This window comes from Caenorhabditis elegans, chromosome V, assembly GCF_000002985.6.
Source record: "Caenorhabditis elegans chromosome V".
NCBI lineage: Eukaryota > Metazoa > Nematoda > Chromadorea > Rhabditida > Rhabditidae > Caenorhabditis > Caenorhabditis elegans.
The window spans coordinates 11852244-11875074 of record NC_003283.11 but is presented as its reverse complement, the minus strand read 5'-3'; the positions used below and the strand labels follow the sequence as shown (position 1 = coordinate 11875074).

General features: G+C 33.4%; 3 protein-coding genes and 5 non-coding genes across 11 annotated transcripts; 3 read left to right on the top strand and 5 right to left on the bottom strand.

The window, feature by feature from the left end:
- Positions 1-2818: 2818 nt before the first annotated feature.
- Positions 2819-2924, bottom strand: K12G11.10. Its single transcript, NR_069634.1, has one exon. It is a non-coding gene; the product is annotated as an Unclassified non-coding RNA K12G11.10 (non-coding RNA).
- On the top strand, positions 2819-2924 carry K12G11.13. Its single transcript, NR_069635.1, has one exon. It is a non-coding gene; the product is annotated as an Unclassified non-coding RNA K12G11.13 (non-coding RNA).
- Positions 2925-5559: 2635 nt separating this feature from the next.
- Positions 5560-5632, top strand: R13H4.9. The gene has a single exon (NR_069633.1). It is a non-coding gene; the product is annotated as an Unclassified non-coding RNA R13H4.9 (non-coding RNA).
- A 248-nt stretch (positions 5633-5880) lies between these two features.
- On the bottom strand, positions 5881-5995 carry R13H4.12. Its single transcript, NR_069632.1, has one exon. It is a non-coding gene; the product is annotated as an Unclassified non-coding RNA R13H4.12 (non-coding RNA).
- Positions 5996-6832: 837 nt separating this feature from the next.
- On the top strand, positions 6833-8637 carry R13H4.7 (G_PROTEIN_RECEP_F1_2 domain-containing protein; the record flags this gene model as incomplete). 2 transcript variants are annotated; one of them, NM_001269451.2, is made up of 5 exons in its annotated part: positions 6841-7260; positions 7452-7641; positions 7691-7928; positions 8224-8383; positions 8429-8637. In NM_001269451.2, 5 exons carry the CDS (start codon positions 6841-6843, stop codon positions 8462-8464), a joined length of 1044 nt encoding a protein of 347 aa, NP_001256380.1. In that variant the 3' UTR covers positions 8465-8637. The 2 variants fall into 2 exon arrangements, with proteins under 2 accessions (NP_001256381.1, NP_001256380.1); NM_001269452.3 differs by having other exon boundaries at positions 6833-7260; positions 8224-8635.
- A 1524-nt stretch (positions 8638-10161) lies between these two features.
- Positions 10162-11958, bottom strand: R13H4.6 (Lon proteolytic domain-containing protein; the record flags this gene model as incomplete). 3 transcript variants are annotated; one of them, NM_073586.4, is made up of 4 exons in its annotated part: positions 10162-10422; positions 10564-10856; positions 11131-11329; positions 11841-11958. In NM_073586.4, the coding sequence occupies 4 exons, from the start codon at positions 11883-11885 to the stop codon at positions 10162-10164; spliced, it is 798 nt and encodes a 265-aa protein (NP_505987.3). The 3 variants fall into 3 exon arrangements, with proteins under 3 accessions (NP_505987.3, NP_001360564.1, NP_001360563.1); NM_001373122.2 differs by having other exon boundaries at positions 10162-10418; positions 10551-10856; positions 11841-11885; NM_001373123.2 differs by having other exon boundaries at positions 10708-10856; positions 11841-11885.
- An 827-nt stretch (positions 11959-12785) lies between these two features.
- Positions 12786-14400, bottom strand: R13H4.5 (F-box domain-containing protein). The gene is made up of 4 exons (NM_073585.8): positions 14237-14400; positions 13668-13986; positions 13363-13617; positions 12786-13247 (listed from the first exon to the last, which is right to left on the bottom strand). The coding sequence occupies exons 1-4, from the start codon at positions 14389-14391 to the stop codon at positions 13005-13007; spliced, it is 972 nt and encodes a 323-aa protein (NP_505986.1). The 5' UTR covers positions 14392-14400; the 3' UTR covers positions 12786-13004.
- Positions 14401-15232: 832 nt separating this feature from the next.
- Positions 15233-15376, bottom strand: R13H4.13. Its single transcript, NR_069631.1, has one exon. It is a non-coding gene; the product is annotated as an Unclassified non-coding RNA R13H4.13 (non-coding RNA).
- Between the last annotated feature and the right edge of the window lie 7455 nt (positions 15377-22831).

Here is a 22831-nt window from a genome sequence, read left to right as displayed (position 1 = left end):
ATGTACAACTATATTTAGTTTTAAGTTCAGAAACATTGCTTACTATTAATGTGGATAAATTTTTTATTCAGTTTTTTGGAATTATACTTGTTAGCAAAACGTTTCTACATAATTAGTGAATTGTCTTCTAGTGTATGAAAAAAACAGGATAAAGTCACATTAAACATTCAACTTGAAAAAAATTCACCTTTTGGAAGTAGACCTGTTTTTTTTCCAGAATACTACTCAACCTATGAAACCGATTTTTTTTCGTAGATGTTTTATGTTCCATTCTTCTTGTTAGTCTTGCACCGCTTAATTGCTCTACTAGCTTATATTTCTGTCATTTATGATTTAAATGAAAATATAAACTGTCAGTGCGAGACAAGCCCAAGAGAAAACAAAACAACAGATTCAAGAAAAACAAACAATTTTTTTTCGGAAAGTTCACGTTTTTTATCCTGGAAGACGGCCCCTTATTCCTAAACGCGCCTGAACAAAAAAGTAAACATCAGAAAACAATCAGGAAGTTTGCTCGGTTGAACTGATATGTATTCTTCATGTATTCTTCAATTGAATGAATTCTCAGAATAAACATTTGTCATTACTTTGACGTCAAATGTTTAATTGAAATGTGTCTGAATGAAATAAAGTCACATTTTGGTAATGAATTGTTATCCGGGATGAAAATGAATCGAACGTACGTGAGAAGAGAAAAAGGAAGATGTTTCAAACGTTGGAAAAAAGTAAGCTATAAAACAAATGAAAATATCTTCTCGGTAGGCGTCTGCGCACATTCTGCGCACATTTTGCGCCGATTAATTTCTTCTCTATTAATCGGCGCAGATTGTGCGCAGAAAGTGCGTAGACGCTTACCGAGATTAACCTAACTTAAAACTCAAAAGTGAAAATGTATAATACAGTTTGTAATACTTCATGCCTATGACGTTATTTTTATCATGATTCGCAAATTGTTTGACACGTGATCAATCATCAATGAAAGTGTTATAATACAGATATCATCAAAGGTCAGCAATATCGCTCCAACGTACAAAACCAAAACATTAGCAAATAGAATTCTTCTAGAAGTTTCGATTAAACCTGGAAAGGAAAACAAATATGCGTAGAATTATTGGACCTAGAAATACTCCATATAAAACCATATAAAATATAGTTTTAAAAAAATGTATAGCTAATTATAGAAAGCACTGAAACAAGCACTTAAAAACTTCTGGAGAACGCACGAAATCTTTGACTGGACAGATAATGTTCTAAAAACTGTTTCGTTTCATTTTATTTTTGTTAAATTTGAATATCATGAAAAATCTTTTGAGTAACTGTTACATCAATTTGCTCTATTGAAAACTTTTTCTGTTACATGAATATTAATGGTTTTCTGACACAATAAAGTTGTTCACATCACCTAGTTTTGAAAGAATATAAGAGAAATACTTCATTTTTAGACAGGATTCATAGCATTCAGAGAATATACTAAAATGTTTGTACTTTTTTTTGGTACTCACAAAGTTTGAACACCTTCAGTAGACTATCAAATTATCTTATCAATGTTATCACAATTGCCGGTAGTACATACTTTTTTCATTTATTCACGATTAACAACTGTTATTTTAATATCAGTTTTTTTTTAGATTTTCAAGTTTTTTTTTGCGTTGCACTGTGTTGATAAAAACATCAAAAAATGTTTTCGAATAATTATTTTTAATAATTTCCCCACCAGCCCGGAAACCGAAACTCAACTAATGTTCTTGAATTTCTATAACATCAAAAATCAAAAACGTTACGGAAAGCAAAATTTGTAAACAAGTAAAACCATCAAGTGAAAGCTAAAAACAAACATCTACTTAACTTTGTAATATCGGAAGATTTTTGTGGTTTATGAGCCGATTTACTTGAACCAAGTGTTTTTAGCTTTGACTTTGTCATAGAGCATGTACTTTGTTGCACTAAGAAAAATATTGCAAGAACCTTTTAAGCTTCTTCCATTTTTCGGAACAATCGTAATCATTTTTAATAGTTTCAATATTCTCAAAGCATTGCGGAATCCAAATATTTTAAAACATGTTCTTTCAAAATAAACAGTTCATTTTGAACATTCCAAAACATGTTTTCTTATAATATGTTTTGTTATAAGAAAAACGAGACAATTTAGGCATTGAAGTTTTGTTTCCAAATTTCAGTCAATATTGATAATTGCATCATTTTACTGTGAAATTTCCCCGGACGCGTCTAAACCGTCAAAAAAACTTCAAATATTTGACCCAGTAGTTTCAAAAGAACTCAAATTTTTGTATTTTTTTTCGGATTCAACAATTTCTGGTAATTACTGGTAAATCATACTTTTTAGGCATATAAGCAGGTATTTGTGTCAGCATGAAATGCTTCCTTCCAAATCAGACATCTTACTGGATTGAAAATATTTTTTTTTCAGTTTATCAAGGACTAAAAACGTATTTTTGCACTTCCGTTTTTATATAAAATAACAAATTTACGATCTGTAAGCTCTGATTATTTAATGGGAACAAAGCAAATTTAGAGATCAGGAAGAAACAAACAGAGAGTTTTAAATTGTGAGATCCTAAAATAGTCATTTCCAACTTTGCAAATCAGAATAAATTGAATCAAAACAAAAACATTTAATGTGACACCTCTGTCTGTCAACAACTTCTTCTCATCTTTCCAAGTACCACTGGTGCCCGGAACAAGCTGGCACACTTTCTTTTCCCTCTCTTCCTTGTCTTCTTCTGTTTCTTCTACTTTTTCTTCACTCAAAAATAGAAAAACCGCCATCGAATCTCATTTCGGGCAAGAGGGACCCACGTTTCTATTTGTGCGTGATTCACATGCTCCAATTCCGATGGTCATCAGATGTCACATCAAAAGAGAGAAAAGGGCCACGTAGTATCGTGTTTCGAATAATGTTGCTCCTACTGCTCCAACTGCTGGATGATTTTGGACGCAAATGCAGACATTGATTGGGAGTAGCCGTGCTTTCCGAATGGGCGGAGCCTTACATTTTTGGGAAATCACCGACACGACTAGACTTTCTCGCATTTTTGCAACCGCAAAATGAGAAATTGCCGGCTTCCGGTGCTCCGATTATACAGACAGTTTTGCATTTTTAAGTTTTTAAGGAGTTCCCGCATTTCATCTTTTTCAGTGTTGTTGATCTTTCAGTTATATGTTTGTTAACACAAATTCAATAGTAAAGCTACAATGATCAAGAGTAAATTGATTACTTTTTGAATTACATTTACCAAGCTTACTTTTATTTATTAAACGCTGAAATAATGTAGAAATGCATGTATACCAGTCTGAAAATTTATATTGTGATTAATTTTAAATATAAATTAAATCAAACATGATACATACTTTATTTTTTGGCATTGCTATTATAACCTCATTGTAGTTTTGCATTTACAACTTTTTCAAATCGGCTTCCTATAAACTGACCCCGGCATCGAATCAAAAACACGTGTAGAGAAAATAAAACTTCGACACAAATTATGAGACAATCTCAGTACGTAAAAATGTTTCCAGTATTCTTAATTCAATATTTTTAAACAAAGCTGAGTTAAAATTCTGGCGTCCGAATATATGATATGAAACTAATCCGAGTTATAACTTCTACAATCTTATCCGTTCTAAATTTCTAAAAATTGCCAAATTTTACCTTTAAAAATCAATTTCTCGTACCAGAGCTTATTTTTCTGCTAAATTTGATTTTTTTTTGGGTTTTATAATGTAGAAAGTATTTGTGAAATACAAAAATATTTGTTCTTCTGTCAAATCCTACAAATCTCTGTGTATGAAAAATGTATACTTTGGTTCTGATTTACAAAATATGTAAGTACTCGTTCAAACACCTAATTTTCATGCAAGCTGGGTTCAATCATCGGATAATACTCGGATGATGTTTGATAAAATACTTCATGGATTAGTTCAGCAGCTCCGTCATTACCTAATGAAATGTTAAGCTTTTGAGTGGATTGGAAGTTATTATAGATACAAAACAATTATTTTATTGAATGAAACACTTTTTGGTTTTTAATTTCTGTTTTCTGACTTTGCCCTTTTCAAAATAGCCGAACAATAGGTATTTCCGAGAATTCAACCCAAAGAAGCTCCAACAATAAATCAAACTCTTCCCCTCCGTCCCACCATCCCAAAAATGAGAAATTGCCCACTTCCGGTGCCATTTTCTTCAATTTTTTTCTTGCAACACTGGTTTCCAACCCCTCAAATTTTATTTTCTCAGATGTATGGTGTGTCATGATTTTGTGCTTCATTAGGTTATCTATGTCACTCACATGATTATAACTTTCTAATAAAAACTTGAAAATTCAGTGTCATATGCAAAAGTCAGCGGCTAGACTTGTTTGAAGTATTCCTCATAAAAATCTTATGATCATCCACCCACATGTATGTGTCTTATTTAACTAATTACCCACTCATCTTCACAATCTTCAGTCTCTTAAGCATTATCCTTCTGCTAGTTTGTGCACACAGTATTCTAATTTCAATATTTTTTTCCACATCTATGATGTTGCAAGCCCACGAGGATTATGAAATGACCATAATACATCCTAGAAACTAGAGCGGAGGAAGTAAAATATTTCCATTTTTGAATCCAATTAAAACTAATTAATTAAAATAGAGAACACTATTCTCAAAAGAAACTTTATTTCAATGAACAATTTTAGGTTTTTAATCTCAAAGATCTGAAATTTTCATGTCGTTGTAAACATCATATGGTTGTAGATTTTTAATTCATCAACTGACCCAAATACTTGGAAAATACTCTTGAGGATAAGTTTATCATACTTGAAAAATTTCTATAATAAATGAAATCATGTTCTGATTTTTCTGATTTTAAAAGTGATGGAATTTATGGGAAGTTCAGAGAATTATATACTTATTTAATTACACGATTGAAGTTGTTTTGGCAACTCCCATTGAACATTCGGTAAACATATATTTATGTTTGAAGCTTTTCCCATTTTTAGAAAACAAAGTTTTGTAGGTGGCCATGGCACCTGAAAGCGAATTTAATCTCAATTATTAAAAAATTGGTTTATGAAGTTCTAATGGGAAAATAATTGAATTGTGGTTATTAGAAAATGCTGAGCAAAATTAGTTTTGCAAAAAATAATCAAAAAAAATTTCAAAGAAGGTTTGCTGAACTCATTATTTTGAAACTAGAATTTGAAACGAAATTGGGCGATTATAACTTGGTGCTAAAAAGATTTCAAAGCTTAATATCGTAGAATTTTTGTAGCCGCAAAAATGCTGACCTAACTGCCTACTGTTACATCGCAACCTTTTCAAGCAAATTAAAAGCGCACAAAACAATAACTAGAAAAGAATGATAACTTTTGGAAGCACAGTATCTAAAAATTTTAAATATCTTGAAACTTTTAAATCCTTGTCGTCTTTGAATTAAACTTACCCTAAACCAGTTCAAATCAACAGATCACAACCTGTCAAGTGAGTTCAATTTCCTCCTACCAACACAATATTTTGCTCTTTTCTCCCCTTTTTTCCCGTGCTCAGCGGTCGCCACCCACACTTCCGTTTGCTTTTTCCTGGTGCCACACCTTCAATGGCTCATAAAGTTTTGGAAAGGGCTCAGTGACCAGCCCCACCATGAATCTTCATTGTTTATTATTTATTCAACAAAGATTCTTTATTTGGTCCTTTTGAATTAAATCAAAAAACCTTGGCATTCTTCCAATTTTCCACAACAAAAGAAATGACAATACATCTATTCTCATACCAATTCCATTTTCATCTCATTTTATAAAACTAGTTGGTAGGCTATTTCCTGATGAACTCTAATAATCTTAATGTATATTTAAAAACGGATAGAAACGAGCTAGTTTCTTCAAACATCGTTCTGGTGAATAGAAGAAAGTACTTCCAAATTCCATTTCCATATATTCTCATTTTCATCTCACAACATATCATACCAGAATGAGAGTGAGGGGCCTTTTTCTCCCAGTTGTTTCTTTTATTTACTTTTGCGATTTCATTTTTGGTTTTGAAACGTGCGCCCTTCTTTTTCCATCTTCATCTAGGCTCGTTCTTTTTTTTGTATTACACTATTACTAGGCTTTTTATTGAACTTTTATATTAACTTCTATCAGTTTTTTAACAGTTCATTTTACTTAGTTGTTTTACATTTTACTGAGTTTAGTTGAATTTTTGAATGAAATTTTAGCGAAAAGCTGAATATATCACACTGAATTTTTTTTGAAATTTTTTTGAATGTTCACTTCATGATTTCATTCGGTTTTTGGGTATGAGAACCTCACACGAAATGATGAGAGTACTGCCAAAATTTATCAATCGATCCTTAAACGGCGTTTTTCGGCAGAGAAGGACGGGGCTGTCAGCTTTTTTGCTGATTCTTTTTGCATTTAGCATTCGAAATATTCATCTATGTTCCATTTATAAAGCTTTAAACAAAAGTTGAACCATGTCGTACGCTTGTAAACTCCGCCAGCCTCTGCGGAACAAAAAAAAAGTCCAGATCGATTGATAAATTTCGAGAGTACAAAAATATAAAAATTTTGAAACACAATTTTTTTTATCGTTCACTTCTAGAAACTATAATTCCAACAATAACAAAGGCAGGAAATTTCATTTTAACGTGCATTTTTTCAAATTGAAATTTAATTTTTTTCAAGTACTGCCCGAAATGTGAAACTATATATTAAAATGTCTTTGATTTACTTAATTAATTTATTATTAGTATTCGAGCTATAACAGAAAAAATATCTTCCACGTTTATTCATTTTCTTTCTGGATTTATTTCAATTCTCTATTGGATTCTTTTGCAGGATGGACGCATCCGATGCAGCAGCTGGAATTTTCCTGTTACTTTTTGGAATTGTTGGATGTGCGCTTTACGGATTAATCGTTTGCTCAATGTGGAGAATGGTCAATGAAATTGTTGGATTTCGATTTCTCATTTCGCAAGCTCTTACTGACATTCTCTTAATGATCCAATTTGGCATTTGGCCAGGAATTGTGATTTTAACTCAAAATGAGATAATCAATGAATCGTGGCGGTGGAATATTCATATTTATCTTGATTTCACTTGGTGGGCAATGGTATATCATTACACAGTCATTGCATGGTCACGTCTTGCCGCAGTTCAATGGCCGAATTGGTTTCGTACACTTCCACATGGCACGAGTATTATGATCTGTGCAATTCCATGGTTCACTGGATTATTGCAGAGTCTAGTTGAGCATCAGGTGAGTTATTGAGCCATGTTGAAATAATTAGCAAAATCATCATTTTTGATGATATTAGGTGTTGAATTTTGAGTAAAATATGAATATTTGAAATCTTGATGAACATCTTAAGACTTTATTAAATATATTAAAATTGAAATTTTAAAAACTTCAAAAATAAAAACTCAAATTTCTAAATAAAGTCATTTCAGTTCGACTGGTTCACACCATTATTCTACTCACCAACTCGTTATGGAATGCATTCTGATTGGGAAAAATATGAACTTTCTGGAACTAATACATATTACATGGTGTGTAATGTAATTCTGATGGTGGTGCCTTTTCCGTTGTACGTTCTGGCTCTCGCAGTTTTATTTCAAAGACAAACTTCGAGGAATATGCGTATGTGATTTTCTGACTTTTATTGTTTGCTGAAAATTTGAAATTTCAGAACTTCGTTCAAAATACTCGCACGCACCAATATCTACATCATCATATGCGGCACAACAACGCCAATTGAGTATAGAAACTCGTCTTCTGGTTCCTTGTATAATCAATACAATTTTGTTTGTGGTGGGACAAGTGTTTATTTCACAGTGTTCAAAACATGGAAAATGGATGAATTGGGCAGTTATGGTTGTATTTGCAACTAATTCATTCGTGAATCCTCTTCTTTATTTGTTCTTCAGGTTAGATTTTTTGTTGTGTATTCAAAAATGTTTTCAAATTTTAAATTGAACTCTCATTGGGTAGGCGGTACACATTTCCAAATTAGGCACCTAAGAAGTTATAGTAGCATTTCAAATATTATCTGACATTTATTTCTTGGTTTGTTTGAGAGAAATATCTACATGGGAAAACCCGATAACCCCTGGACTTTAGACATTTCATTGTCGATTAAAAATTAACAAGCATTTTCTTTTCCTTCTTTCAAAAAAAACTAGCAATGTAAAGATATCGATTTCACAAAGTGTTAATTTTCAGCAGCGTAATCCGAAAAGGAGTATTGAGCAATTGTCGGAAGAACTTCTCATTATCAGCAATCTATAATGACTATGAAATGAGATCATCTCCAAGAACTTCAAGTATTGTGATGAGACTGAATCATCGAGATTCAACGATTACTTCAAATCTAAACTGCCGTGTAAATTCAACATCTTAATGATTTCAATTCAATCGAATATTTCAGCTTTCTATCTCTTCTAAACGTTGTATTCGGTTATAATTTTATATTTCCGATGTTGGTGATACTTATGATCAACATACTTTATATTCTAATTTTCAATTTATCATTTTTCCATTTCGGTTGTATACGGGTTACTCTTTTCTACGATCTTTATATTATTTTGATTTAAAACATGTATTTATTTGTTTGTAAATAAAGTATTATGGCCTTTCATTAATGTTTCGAGATGACGCCATCAATTTGTCGGACATTTCCGATGATTTTATGTTCCACAAAACTGGTTGCGAACCATTTTGTGGTGTGCGCACATCAGCGTATCAAGTTTCGAGAGGAAATTCGAACCATCCGATTTTTAGGCAGAAAGAAGCAGTCACTAGAAGAAGAAGAAGAACTTTCTGTTTTTTTTTAACCAAAAATGTTGCTGGAATGAAAAGAAAATCCGGTCATGTGATGATGGGTATGAGAAAAAAGTATCATGAAAACCAATTTGGAAGCTGCTCCAAAGAGAAACAGCAATAAGAGAAAATAGGAAAGAAATGTACTTTCTTGAAATATGACGAAGCAATGGGAAATTTAATTAAAATTGGGGTTTTTGCAAAAGTTTTTATTTTTTAATTTATTTGGTATTCCATAAACACCCCAGTTGCTCGATCCCTGATATCTACATATATAATATGCACTTTGTGTTGGAGAAAAAACCTTTGTAAGAATAAGCTTATTCATATGCTCCACGACAATAATAACGAACATTCGAACAATACTTTGCCAAATTTATCTATAATTTCCAAAACGAAAAAGACCTACACAAAACCTGAAATTTTCCATAATTGTTCGACCAAACTCAAGTTATGAATCCTGAACTTTCCCAAAAACTTATTTCGATCGTGATTCGAGCTTGACCAATTATAATTTTATACATCTATAGATCGCAATAATTTGTAATTGAATTTCATACAATTTCTTGAAGATTTTTGACAACCCACAAAACTTTATTTTTTCCGGTATTTATCCATTTGTTTCCTGAACAAACTAAAAAGAAACAATATCGGGCGGATGACTGAAATTGTGAATACTTACTGGTTAGAGGACACTGCCCATCAAAGTCGCAAGCTCTCTGAACCGGATCAGAGTTCGATTAACCACAGATTTCCCGACACCGAGCTTCTTAACGATATCCGGAGAAGTGATTCCGTTCAGGGCGGCGCGGCATTCAGAAATTTCGGCAATAAAACCCAAACAATAATCCTATAATCCTATGAAATTTGTGTTGTCTTTTCAGAACGTAGCTTGATCAGGGAAAAAAATTCTCGGAGAACGAAGCGAAACGAAAAATTCAAATTTTCTGAGAAAAACATTTCAGGGTGAAAAGACACTGACCATTTTTTCAAAATAGACAAAAATAGTAAAACTCGAACCAAAACCGAGTTCATCTGGTGGAAGTGCAAAATCAAAACACGAAGACACTTTTTCACAAACAGAGTACTAAACAGAGTAAAACAGAGTAAGTTCTATAACAAATTAGCAAAATGAGTCTTATTTTTCTATGCAAGTTCAATACTTTTGTCTATTACTGTCATTCATCATCCTGACACCCGCACATTGGCAATTTCATGTTCTAACTAATCAACTTTTCAGATGATAATTCATTTTCCGTATGTTTATTATCGATCTTTGTATGATTATTATCAATCTCGGTATAATGTCTGGGCTTTAACTTATTCATGTATTTCCACTCTTTATTTTTGATCAATTTCAATTGCACAATACAAAGAAATTCTAGACATTTTGGCAAAAAAAGAGTGGGAACAATTGACAATTATCTTTTTTTTTCCTTGTTGTGACACCACTTGGAAAGCTTCTAGCAAATGCGACACCGGTACACCATTGATCTGTGCTTTCATATCCTTGGAAATCGATTCAAAATTATCCTTTGGCACAATTACTATAGTCTTCTTATTCTGGATCGCAGCATCAATTTTGAGTTCAATATCACCTACCTGAAAATATACTTATGTTGTACCAGTTATCAAAACGTATGGAGGAAAATGTGTTCTAAAATTTGCAAATTTTTCGAGAACGATGTTGAATATAACATAATGATAGTTATTTTATAAGTATCAAGAACTTAAAGAATAAACATTTCCAGGTAAATCGAGTTTTCCAGTGGCCGCAATGTAATCTGGAATGATCATGCCTGTGAATGCAGCCATCAGCCCAAGTGCAGTCGTCAAAATAGCAGATTTTCTGTCTAAGTGAGACTCGGCATAATATTGAACACGGACCTCTCTTGGATGTTGCGATACTCCCATTGAACAGAGATTAAATGTAACAGCGTCATAAGCCAGTCTCGCACCCTCTTTCATGTCTTCTCCAATACTTTCCAATGCGTAACAATGAAACGAGTCGGTTTTGAACTTGAAAAATGTGCAAACTGAAAAATAAATTGTCATGTTACTAGATATGAAGCGCAGTTTTGAATCCCTACATAGTTTAACCTCAGAGATTTTTAGACTGTAGTCTTATTCACGCAAGAAGTGTACTGGCCACATCCATTTTGTGACTTCATCACAATTTGGAGATAAATTCAATTTAAAAAAAAAATAATTTGGAGGGAAACTCAATTTTTTGAGAAAAAATGTTCCGGAACCTCGGGTGAAAATCGAAAAAAAAATTCCGACATTTTTTGGGAATGCTTTAAAACCCACAGATAGGGACAATCGGACCTTTTTCCGCCGATGTTTTTTGTTCTCCATTGGGTTTAATAACACCCAATCCATTCACCCAAATCTTTCCAAATTCCAGTTTAGATATCGATTTTATTGCTGGATCCGCTGGTGCTCGAGTCGCGTGGATACTCGTATTCAATTGACTAGGATTACCACCAGCACGCGCAGGCATGATTACCTGCAAAATAATATGTTGTTTTTTTAATTTGTCTCTTAACACGCGCACAATCGGGAATATGATATATGTTTGGTAGAGTACATTTGCACTGATAGCGGGCAGTGCAAACAGTTTTCAACGAATTACAACAATTTAATTTAGTCACTCGTGTAGGCTATACCCCCCCCCCCCTTTTTTCTGAAAAGAACATGATTGAAACTAAACTATGCAATGTTCAATTTTGAATTTGATATTCTCATTGTGTTACGGGTACACAAAATTCTCGGAATGCATATTGGACAACATATTTGACGCGCAGAATATCTCGCAAGCAAAAATACAGTAATGCCGTGAATCGACACAAGCGTTGCAGTAGTCATTTAATGAATTGCTGTAGTTTCCACACGAGATATTGTGCACACATGCGCAATGCGCATTCTCGGAATTCTGTGTTCCTGTAATATTTTTTAGCACTTTCTCTCTTCTTTTCCCATGAGGTCCCCTGTAAGCTCTCTTATTTTTGTAAACTCACTGTGTTAGTGCAAGTAGATTGTTTCGAAATGATTGAAACAACCATTCTGACATATATTGTTTACTACTTGAATTGACCTAATTTATAGCTGATATTATTCTTGTTGACTTGAATATTGGAAAAATGAAACAATTTCATTGAAATTAGTATGATAAGGCCTATCTGATTCTAAAAAATGATCAACAACTACAGTAATTCACATTTTGAACTTGCGATGTAAATTTTTCCATTTACCTTTTTATTTACAACACTTTTTCTAAATTGAAAATGTCGTTACGGGCCTCGCCAAATCTTTTAAAAAACTGTAAAACATTTTCAAACAGACACGAGTCAGATTTTGGATGGGTACTACCGTACGGCAATGTACGTATGTATAGTTCCTCCAAATCATGTAAATTCTCAATAAACTATATAAAAAAGATGTATGTGAAACAATTTTTGGTTTTATTATAAAATAGTTTAGTTAACTTTCCTTTGAGATATTATAGTTGTATTTGTGAGAAAACAGGAACTTTACTACAGTTTTAAAGATATTTATTTATAAATTTTAACTTTTCAAATGTACATTATACAACCTGAAAAAAAATCTGGAAACATTTTCAAACATTTTTCTCAAACATCTAAGCCATCACATATTTCATTTTTTACCAAAAACGGTATTCTAATAAATATATTTGAAACTAGTTTTGAACTTTACGTTTTCTGTTACAGAAAGGTTTCTTTCAAATTTTAACTAATAATTTTTCGTCTAATAAAATGTTTGAAGTTTTTTAGTCATTGAAAATGATGAAATTCCTGTCATTTTGTGCTCTTTAATTCTTTAACTCATTTCAAGTCATTGACATCATAATCCTCTTTGATTGTGTTCTGACTCATTTTTAGTGTTTACGACCCGTTTCTTCTTTGTGCTGACTTGTCCTTGTTCCGTGTTTGTGGAATTATTTTGATCACATCATTTATTTATTATTTAATTCAAATTAACAAATTCTACACATCAAGATCACAAGGGGAAGTACAGAGTTACAAAAAAAACGAACCCGACGATCAAAATATTGTTTTGGTTGTTTGAGAATACATTTGAGAAGAATTGCATTTCAGAGAAAATCGTCAAAGTAAACAGTACCCGTAGCAAAACAAAACATAAAAAACGTCATGATGATTCAATTATACAAATTGTACAGAAAATCTGTGAGCCAATCGCTGAGCATTTGCCCATTTCAAAAATGGAGCCATTTTCAGAGATTGTGCCACTTGTCGACCTCTACGACCAGATGAATTGTTACTAGAGACGACGAGACGAAGAATATGAAGATTGTTTGGATCCATAAAGCAACGGTGAAGAGGGCTACGGTAGACAGGAAAACGACGAAGACGACGAAGTTGTGGAACCGAAGCACGGATTGTTATCTGAAAAATAAAATTGAATAATAAAAAGTTTTTATATTTTCCATATCAAAACATAATCAGAAATTCTCAGGAATTATTTGATTTTTTTCTAAATTATATTTTCTAAAATTCTCACCTCGGTTGCTTTTGGAAACAGGGGGCCAACTGGAATAACTTGTGTTCTTGGAGACCATTGGGAGTAGGCTGTCAACTGATCTTGCTCATATGATTGTACACTTCTGACACGGAAATCATCAGGGACCCATCTTGGAGCCTTTGACGACTGACATACTGGATCAGAAGTTCCACTTGCTGATTGGAAAGCAAACCAGAATGCAATGTCATTTGTTGATTGAGCAGCTACACAGAGCTCAGCGAGAGAGGCATCAAGCTGAAATTATCATGATAATTGTTTGCTTAATAACTTTTTTTGTAACTTACCGTAACAGTGTGTGCATTTTCTCCATAATATCGAATTGCAGCCATCATTTTGACTGCGTCACTGACTGTCCAATGAGTATCAACAATTATTAGGATACTACGTGCTTCCTCGTGCACAACAATTCTTGGAGTTTTTGGCATACGGAAAAAGTCACCGTCTCCATTAGTTTCCGGCGGAAGGATTGTGTCAACGTCAGTACGTAGAAAATCTGCGTAGAGGACACGTTTTCGACGTTTATCCACTACGTTTTTGATCTTGTGATTGATTCGACGCATTTTAACTCGCTCGAATGGAGACAAGTTGTCCAGAATGTTATCCCTGCAAAAAGCGAAAAGTTAATTAAATGGGGTAGAAGCAGTATGTATCTCAAAAACCAATAACAAATTGCAAACGGAAAATTAAATTTCGCAGTGCACAATTTTTATTTATTACGTAGTTCTTAAAGTAGTTCTTGAAATTAATTGTTTCGTTTCTTGAAAAATCGAATAATATATATTTTTATTACCATATGGTTTTTCGAATTATGACTATAAAACTACGATGTAACAAATGTAAAAAAGTAACATACCATACTGATTCTGGCAAATTTCCGAATTTTGGAGAGTTTCTCTTTTTTCCAAACTTCAGCCTTTTGACAATACTGTTACCCCCAGCGGCATCTTTTGCCGACGGCGGATGAATGTGCATCAACGAAAGAAGTCGAACAATTTGCTCATTGAGCATTCTGCCAATCTGGAAAACCACCCCGATATATATTTGTTGGTTAGGGCGGCAAAGGCATGCGCGAGCCGATAGAAAAGGGCGGAGCCGAGAACGAAGAGAGCAAGTAGTCTTTGAATGAGCCGATGAATGACTGAATAAGATGAGACACAAGAAAGGGGAAAGAAGAAGTTTTGAATGAGAATAGAAGGATGAACTGACTTCCGAGAATCGTAAATTAGCTCTTTACACAACTAATTTTTCAGCGGCTAGGAGGATAAGAGGGGTAACGAGAAACGAAGCACTTGCTCCGAGAAAATGTTTGTATGATGATGATAATGATAATGGGAAGAGGGTTACGACCAAGAGGTTATGTGGATCTAATTGTTAATGGGGGGGGGGGGGGGGGGGTTTAAGTAGACCAATTAAACATATTTTTTGGCAAATTAAAACATTTGATAAATTTGGTTGAAAATTAAAAAAAAAATGTTTCTAGTGTTTCTCAGAATTTTCATGATTTCATGAATTCAGAAAATTAATTTCGCGGTTGAATGAATTCATTTTTTGAAGTGAGATGTAATAACCCTTAGATGATGTCAATGTGATCCAATAGACAACGATCATTTAAATATGTTCTGAATGTTCTAAAAATAGTATGATTAAGTAATCAATGATCGATATGTGATTCCTGAATTTCTCAGGTAACAAGTTCCGACTTTTTTATTTCAAAAATACTAACATCATCAGCGAACTATCTGAATATATATTTTAAAAATCAAAACAACAAAAAGTGCTCGAACTAATTGTCTGTAATTTCAGCAGGCAAAACACCATTAGAAAAACAGGAAGTTACCAACTTATGTCTTGTCTAGCTTTATTCAATAAAGATCTTTTATTCTTTTTTGAATGAAAATGATTCGTGCAATTCTGCAAAAATCGTAGGAATTGACTCAAAATTCCGGAAAATAAACCGACTGACCCAGTGATAAGGAAAGTGGAAGATGAGAGTTCAATATGGAAAAGGAGACGAGATGTATGTAAATGATTGGAAATCATATCAAAGAATCGGTTCGTTATCAGTAGAACATGACTTGCATATGGTAGGCGGGGTTAAGGTGCGAATAAGAGGAGGACGAAGAAACCAAAAAAAAAATTAAACGAAAAAGGGGTGAAACGTTGTTTGATTTGACTTTGGGTAAGGGCTTTTGCAAACGCGACGATGTTCTTCTGAACACTGCGCACTGCTTTGTGTTGGGTGAATATGATCAATCGGTGTTGTCTCTCTCTCTCTCTCTTTCTTTTGGAGAGAGACATATGACTAAAAATAGAAAAATGGTAGAATAAGGGAATGTGTAGACGACGATATGAAACGACACTTTGGACGGAAATGAGTGACCGTCAGATTTCGACACGCACAGAGAAGCCTGAGATGATGAGAACGGTGAACGGATATCACGTGATCAATGGAATGGATTTTGGTATTTGATACAAGGCGAAAGTCCAGTTCTTTAACTATAGATTAACAAGATTACTGTATGTGATTGATACGAATTCTTGCAAGATAGAATTTGGAAAGAAGTTGAGCGATCAAAAAGAATCTAGTGTGAACACATGATTATGGTGTGGTGAGTCATATTATAACGATGATATGAATTGAGAAAGGTGATACAATGTACTTTCAAGGAATTCCAAAACTTCGTTTTTTGTGTTTTCACTTTGCGTTCCAGAAACTGCGGATGTCACAAAAAACCCTTTTAACTGAGAACCTGAGTATCATTAAGGTGAACAGCCTACGGAGTTTACATTTACTACGGAGCGACAGGTTTATCTTTTTCTTTAATGCCCACTAGAGTGTCAATAACTAGTTAAAATTGGAGATGCAAACCCCTATTGTAAAAAAAATTAACGCTTGAAATGGAATTTCACTATTACCTAATAAGCCTTTGTCATACCAAAAACTATAGTTCACATATCCAGATCAAGTCCCACTCTTGAATAACTTATGAAACCTATAATTCAGATTACCTATATTCGGATTACTATCCTTCCGATGATTTACGTCAGCGACCGTTAGTCTCTTTAAAATCTACAGCATTGAAATAAAACACTAGGAAGCAATGGGTGGTTTTCACGTGTTTTGAATTTGTCGTTACATGTCAACGTCACAAATTCCATACAAAAAAACATGAACTTTGCTCAATTTGAATGCAGATCCATTACACAATACCCCATCATCAACATACGGTGGCGTGGCAAGATCTGATTTTCAGATAAGATTATCTGATATGTATTCATATTTTCTTTGAACAGAGAAAAGCAAAACAAAAAATAGGAATAGAAAGAAGATGAAATTGAAAATGAAAACAGAAAAAGAACAGGAACTGAAAATGAAAAAGAATACATACATATTTATGAAATTCCCGTCGGAAACACAAAAGGGAAAATGGAAAAAAAAACCGGACGAATTGGAAGAAACAAGGAAAAACACGAGATCTGTCATAATATTACAAACTTTGGCGGAACGAATCGGGAAAAATCGCTGAGCGAAAATAGAATTTCAATTTTGATTTTTTTCCAAATATAGTATTATTTTAACTTTTGATTGATGATGACAAAAGGTGAACTTGAACTGGAAAGTTTTAGAAAAACTAGACCATTAGGGGTGCCCTAGAGAGAGAAGGGTTTCTCTATTTCTATTTCTATGTCAGATGATGATGGTAGTTACACAAAGTGAGAAGAGGCGGTTTGTTTGAATTTCCGGGGGAGGCACACACATCACAGTACGATTTTATGATGGGGGGTAACGATGAAGAAGAAGCAGAAGAAGAACACATATTCTCACATTTTCTAGTTTACTTGGTTTTCTGATCGTATCGTATTTTTCCTTTCCACTTTTCGCCAAATTAATTAGAGATTGGGTAAGTTCACGTGGGAGGTAAGATTGACACGAGGGACATTGAAACTAAAGAAACATAAAAAATAGTTTTTGTTTCGGGAAAGATTTTAAAGACATTTAAGTGATATAGAAAATTATACTGAATACAATTATTTTTTTATTTGCGGCAAAACTAGAAACGTCGATTCTCAAATAAGTAGTCAAATTTCTGAAAGACACAACTATGTTGCCAGAAAAATGTCTCAAAATTGCCAGAAATTTTTGAACTGAGAAATTAGCCAAAAATCCTTTATTTATCAAGGTTTTTTGAAAAATAATTTGGCAGTGATTTTTATTTGTTAAAAAACTAGCTTCTGAAGTCTCAAAATGTATAAAAAATAAAAAATCATTTCATGTCTTTCCAAATAACTCCTGAAGAAATTCCAGTAATAATTTTGATTTAGAAGTTTCTGTGTTTTCTAGCCACTTTCAGGGAAAAATGCAGTTCAGTGAAAAGTGACGTCGACGAAAGTGAGTGTTTTGAAATAAAAATGACTTGAGGCCGCCGAAAAGTGGAGCCCCGTGTCTCTCCCAGGACACCGATTTATTTGGAGAGACCCAAAAGAAGAAAAAGAACGAAACGCTATGGTTCATCGAGTGTTTAGTTCAAAAATTGAAGGAAGAAAAAAAAGCTATTTGGTTTCAAGATTATGTTTAATTTTTTGCCAATTTATTTTACCTACAGATGTGTGCCAATATACAGCGATATTATACAAATATTTACAAAATACACACACACAACTCAAATAATTATCTCATTCGAATGTTATCAATAATATTTATCTTATGTAATTAAGTTATATAATTTTACGGAAAACATCAAGATGACGGTAATTATTTTCTACTTTGAAGCCACTCTATCAGCCGACTAATTCCAAATAATTGATTCAACTTTTTGTTCTACAAATCAAACATCTTTCATTTCCTTTTTAATACTTTTTTCACCTGGTTCAATTAGAGAAACAATTGTTTGCTTATAACAAATGTTTGCAGCTGTGATCACAAAAAACCATTAATTTTACGGAATATTTTTGAGCATACCTGTGCTTAGTTATTCAAACCTCTACAAGACTGAAATAGGCGAGAGACCACATGTTTGAATTGCAGAATACCAAAGCATCGTACTGGGTTGAGTACAAAAAGTTCAAAGCGGAGAAAAGTTTTCAACAAAATAGAAAGGAACCAATACATTTTTATTTGATGTGGCAAAATCGGTTTTCCGTACAAAAAGAACAAAAATGTGTGGAAAAGCAGCTGTTCCACGAGACCTCCTTGAGCAATATCACGTTTCATCGGCGATTTTTGAGGGAATAGGAAGAAGGAAGAATCAAAAAACTTTCAAATTGAGATCGACATCAGGTGAGGTTTTGCTCAAGCACCTGAGCTCAGGGAGCAATCAAAAATATTTTACTGTAACGTTTTCGGTTTTCTAGAAGATGAATAAATGCGAAGTACAAAGCATCATTGAGGATTTCGTTTCATACAATATTTTCAAATAGTAACAACATTTCAACCAGGTTAAAATGTCTACTATACGGGCGCAATTGTGCCAACCCGAGTTCTTCACAAAAATGTCTTTAAATAAATTATATGTGATTATTGTTAGTTTAAATATTGAATGGTTCTTTTTTAGTTTTAGTGATTTTTTAGTCTTACAAGAAGCTTTGAAAATCTCTACGGAGGTGGATAATCAGATTTGGTCTTGAATTAGTTTTAGTTGTTTTTCAATTTTCAAAATTGTAAAAATGAATGCGTAATCTCAAAAAAAAACAAGAGATCCATTTTATCCTAATAAGAATAACCAAAAGCCAATACCTCCACAAATAAAATGATATTGAATTGTTTCTGGGCTTCCATTTTCAAGTGAAATTTCAACCGACCACATGTAAATATCACGTGGAATTTGTCCAAGAAAACATCCTAAATTTGGAAAGAGAAGGGGCAGTGTATTTATTTACATTCGAATTGCTTTCATCACTAATGTGTTAGGTCCCGTGGTATTGTTTAAATTTTCATTTTCAGAAGTTGCAAGCTTTATCGAAAACTTTAATGTGTATGCAACTACTAAAATAATTTCAAAATCAAATGTGGTAACATTTTGAATCATCCCGAAAGGTCAACCGAATTTGAGTGAAATGAGAGAAATGTGGGAGACCCAGTAGGTTCAAATGGTTCCAAAACGATCCGATTACTAGAATTTTTAATTTAAACTGTGACATTCTCGGGATCAATTCGAAATTCTGAGAAAAAAAGTCAAAATATTCCTGAAGTGTATTTAGAGAAATAATTCAAGAAGTCTATGAAAATTTTGAAAAGCGAATGAAAAGACGTCTTCTTCATTCGTCTATTTTTATTGAAAATTCATATTCTGCGGGGGAAATCAATGAAAAAGTGGGAGAGGGAATGTCTTTTAAAAGCGGGGGAACACTTCCGTTAAATGAGCTCTTAATCCGAGTGTCTTCTCTATTTGGAGCTTTATTTCCTTTTCCATGATTCCTGTTTTTCTAATTTCCAGAAACTTTCAACTTGATTAATCATTGGTAATGTCTGACTTCAGAAATCAGATTTCAACATGGGCATAAGAAAATTAATCAAAGCGTTGCCAAGGAAGTAAAATATACGGGCGTAATAAGAAAAATACATATATTAAATTTTAGTTCGTAAGAAATGCAGATACACGGCCATAAGTCAATCTGAAATTGAGTAAGAGAAGGAAAAAATTGGGGATATTGCACTGAGAGAAGAAATGAGACAATAATTGAATCGACTTGTACATGCGGAAGCACTGATTGAGGTCTGACTAATGTAGACATAGATAAATAGGTTTTTAGTTTTAGTATATCTACTTTAGAGAAACGAAGGAAAGGGTCAGAAAATCAAAACACACTTGATGTAGGGAAACGTTCAAATTAGTATTTCCAAATGAATGATAGTTTAATTAATACATAAGGGTACTATTTTCGCGAATTGGAATTTGTTTTATTTATTTCCAATAAAACAAAAAAAAATTCTAAAGCTCAAATTTTTCGTAAAATAAAAACAAAAACCGTCAAATTTTTCTAACGAGGAACTAAATGAAAATTAACATGAAGTCAATTTAGTGGATGCAGGAAGTTACAATAAATTTAGAACTAGCATGGACTTTTACTACATTTTTCGAATGATTCTGCTACAAATCTATCGGGTCGCATTTTTGTCGTAAAAGGATTTTATAAGGCACAAAAACTACCTTTATGCCTACAATTCTCGCTTGGAATGTGACCTATATATCCCATTTTTCATGGCGGGCGTAGGAACGCAAGTAGATGTTTTTTGCATCTCTGTAAAATATTCAATTTTCTTGTATAATCCTATAGAATATTTCAATTTTAGAAACTCTTTCAAATGTTCAGTAAGGATATTCACAATTGAAGTCCCTAGAAGTGTTTACAACGAGGTTTTGATCTATGAAACTTCTAAACAAATATTTTGAGAGCTCCTGTGGTGGACTCTAAATGGTCTACTATATATATAGTTACAGAAAATCTGAGAAAAAAAAAACATTTCGGATATTATTAAGGTGATCTACACTTTGAATGATTCACAGCTTGCCAACAATGTGTATGAAAACTTTTTCAAGAAACAATAGTATATGTTGAGCAACAAATACGTTTTTCTAGTGCAAATATATGTATACTGATATTAATTATAAAACAAGAATGAAAAAGGATGAAAATGATAGAATGCAAAACGAATGTTCATGAGTCTAGTATTTACTTCTTGTGTCAAATTCTCCAAAAAAGTGGAAAAACTCCAGAAACTTCCACAAAAGCAGGGGGTCATTTTTTATTTATTACGAAATGAGCACGTGGTAAGTGCTCAAGGAAACAACAACTGTCTGGTTCAACTAAAATTGTACCGAAATAAAAATATTCTTATCTAACTAGTTAAGAAAACGGAAACTGATTACTGCGTTGATAACGAACGATATGAATAGAATTCGAAGAGGAGGAACTTCTCTTCCGGTTCAGTGTTTTTGGTCAGGCAGGTTTTATTAAATATCATTTACTATATATATAGCGCTTATTCCGTTTGTCCATAGTTTGTAGTCTATGTACTCTTTGTAGTCTGCGAAGTTTTAACTTCTGGAGAGATAGTGAGTTGGGGTTAGTGTAGGGATATAGTCGAGGTACTGTAGTGGTACAATGGTGGTACGGTAGGAGTACTGTATGATTACGGTAGTTTCAGAAAAAATGGTTTTCAGCTCCAGAAGTCGGGGGCCGCGCCGGAGGTGCGGTCCACGGCTGGTATTTAATATTTGGCTTAATGCGCTAATCGAATTTTAGTTTTACCAATATTTGTTATAGTTTTCGTGATAAACAGGAACAATAAGTAGACAAGACAACTTTTAAAAACACTGGAATAAGTCATAAAATAATTACTAGATAGATAAAATTCAAAATATTCAAAATTGAACAATAAGTTTGCTATGAGATTTAATGGAGTACAAACCTGGGTGTTCAATTTAAAATATGAGGATATCCAGATGAGAAATCTCAGTTTACTAAATAGATCAAGTGAGCAAGTTCTCTATAATGTGGCAAATTAAAATATCTTTAAAAAAACCCATTTTTCATATACAGGTATTTTTAAGGGTATTCAAAATAAGGAGACAATGATCAAACATAACTGATTTTTGAAATGTTGCGAGACCAGCGTTCTTCAGAAGAGCGCAATTGCATAAAACAGTCAGAGTTTCCTAATTCTAGCTAGACCTTTGGAAATCCGGGCAACACTTATTTTGGTAGAATGACGTCACTATATATCTTCTACATGATTGACTGTACCAAGTGGTCGTGACTTCGGAACACTCAAAAATGAGGCTGCCACATTTTGGAGATTTGTAGAGTTACTGTACTTTGTAACGTAGTTCTACTAACAAGTTTCTAAATAAGATGTTCTATGGTCATCCAAAACAATGACGAGAGACAAAAAACCAGCCAACTTTCGCCCCAAAATAATGAGACTAATAAGGACGCTGGAGCAAGATGAGCGTACAAAATAGTACTAATTAGTATTTGGGTCACCACCATCACTTTGTCTCTCGAAAGAAAAATAAGTTGAATATTCTAGAATCTCGTTGGAAATTCTGTAAGCAGCGTTCCATACACTTTAGGCACGCGATTTCCAGGATTTTTCTGCAGCAACAGCAGCAAAAAAAAAAACGGAAAACCCGGAGGCGTAAGCTTTCAGGAAATTAAAAAGTAACTCGCCGCGTGTGCAAACACGGAAATGCGCAGGAAATTAGGGAATTGAAATTGGGTCTTGAAGCGAAAACATGGGTGGCAATATGGGAATGTGTGAAAATAGTAGGGGATATCCATTTGGGAAGTCTCTCTTGAAGAAAAAAACAATTATGTCCTCCTCCCTTTCTGTTGCTAGTAGTCCAGGAGAAGAGAATAAGGGGAAAAGCAAAACGTAGTACAAATGAAGAAGGAGGCGAGGGTGGAAGGAGAGTTGTTGCACACACTTCCGTTTAGTACCAGCTGC